Source organism: Austrofundulus limnaeus, unplaced genomic scaffold, assembly GCF_001266775.1.
Source record: "Austrofundulus limnaeus strain Quisiro unplaced genomic scaffold, Austrofundulus_limnaeus-1.0 Scaffold819, whole genome shotgun sequence".
NCBI lineage: Eukaryota > Metazoa > Chordata > Actinopteri > Cyprinodontiformes > Rivulidae > Austrofundulus > Austrofundulus limnaeus.
The window spans coordinates 1-564 of record NW_013953221.1 but is presented as its reverse complement, the minus strand read 5'-3'; the positions used below and the strand labels follow the sequence as shown (position 1 = coordinate 564).

At 50.9% G+C, this 564-nt stretch overlaps 1 protein-coding gene across 1 annotated transcript in view; it reads right to left on the bottom strand.

Annotated features, from left to right (window-relative positions):
* LOC106532721 (disks large homolog 1) overlaps positions 1 to 484 on the bottom strand; it is a gene marked incomplete at its 5' end in the record, with an annotated part of 27723 nt that extends 27239 nt beyond the window's left edge. Inside the window, 1 exon segment of the mRNA XM_014028839.1 lies at positions 348 to 484. Coding sequence (XP_013884293.1) covers positions 348 to 484 — 137 coding nt within the window.
* Positions 485 to 564: the final 80 nt, after the last annotated feature.

Here is a 564-nt window from a genome sequence, read left to right as displayed (position 1 = left end):
AACCAGAACCCAGAGACATGTGGTCCACCTGCAGAGACCAGATCTATAGTTAAACCAGAACCCAGAGACATGTGGTCCACCTGCAGAGACCAGATCTATAGTTAAACCAGAACCCAGAGACATGTGGTCCACCTGCAGAGACAAGATCTAAAGTTAGACCAGAACCCAGAGACATGTGGTCCACCTGCAGAGACCAGATCTAAAGTTAGACCAGAACCCAGAGACATGTGGTCCATCTGCAGAGACCAGACCTAAAGTTAAACCAGAACCCAGAGACATGTGGTCCACCTCCAATTAAACCTGGACCCTGTCCCTCAACATGGAGAACCCGGTCTGAGTCAACTTACAGCCAGGATCTTGTCTCCGATCTGAAGCCGTCCATCACGATGAGCTGCTCCACCTTCGATGATCTTGGTGACGTAGATGCTGTTGTCTCCTGGAACGTGTTGGTTCCCCACACCACCAGCTATACTGAAGCCCAGACCTGGACCAGAAGGAGGACAGGGTGGGTTTGTGTAGACTGGTATGAGCTGGTTCTGAGACCAGAAGAAGTCTGTGTGAAGC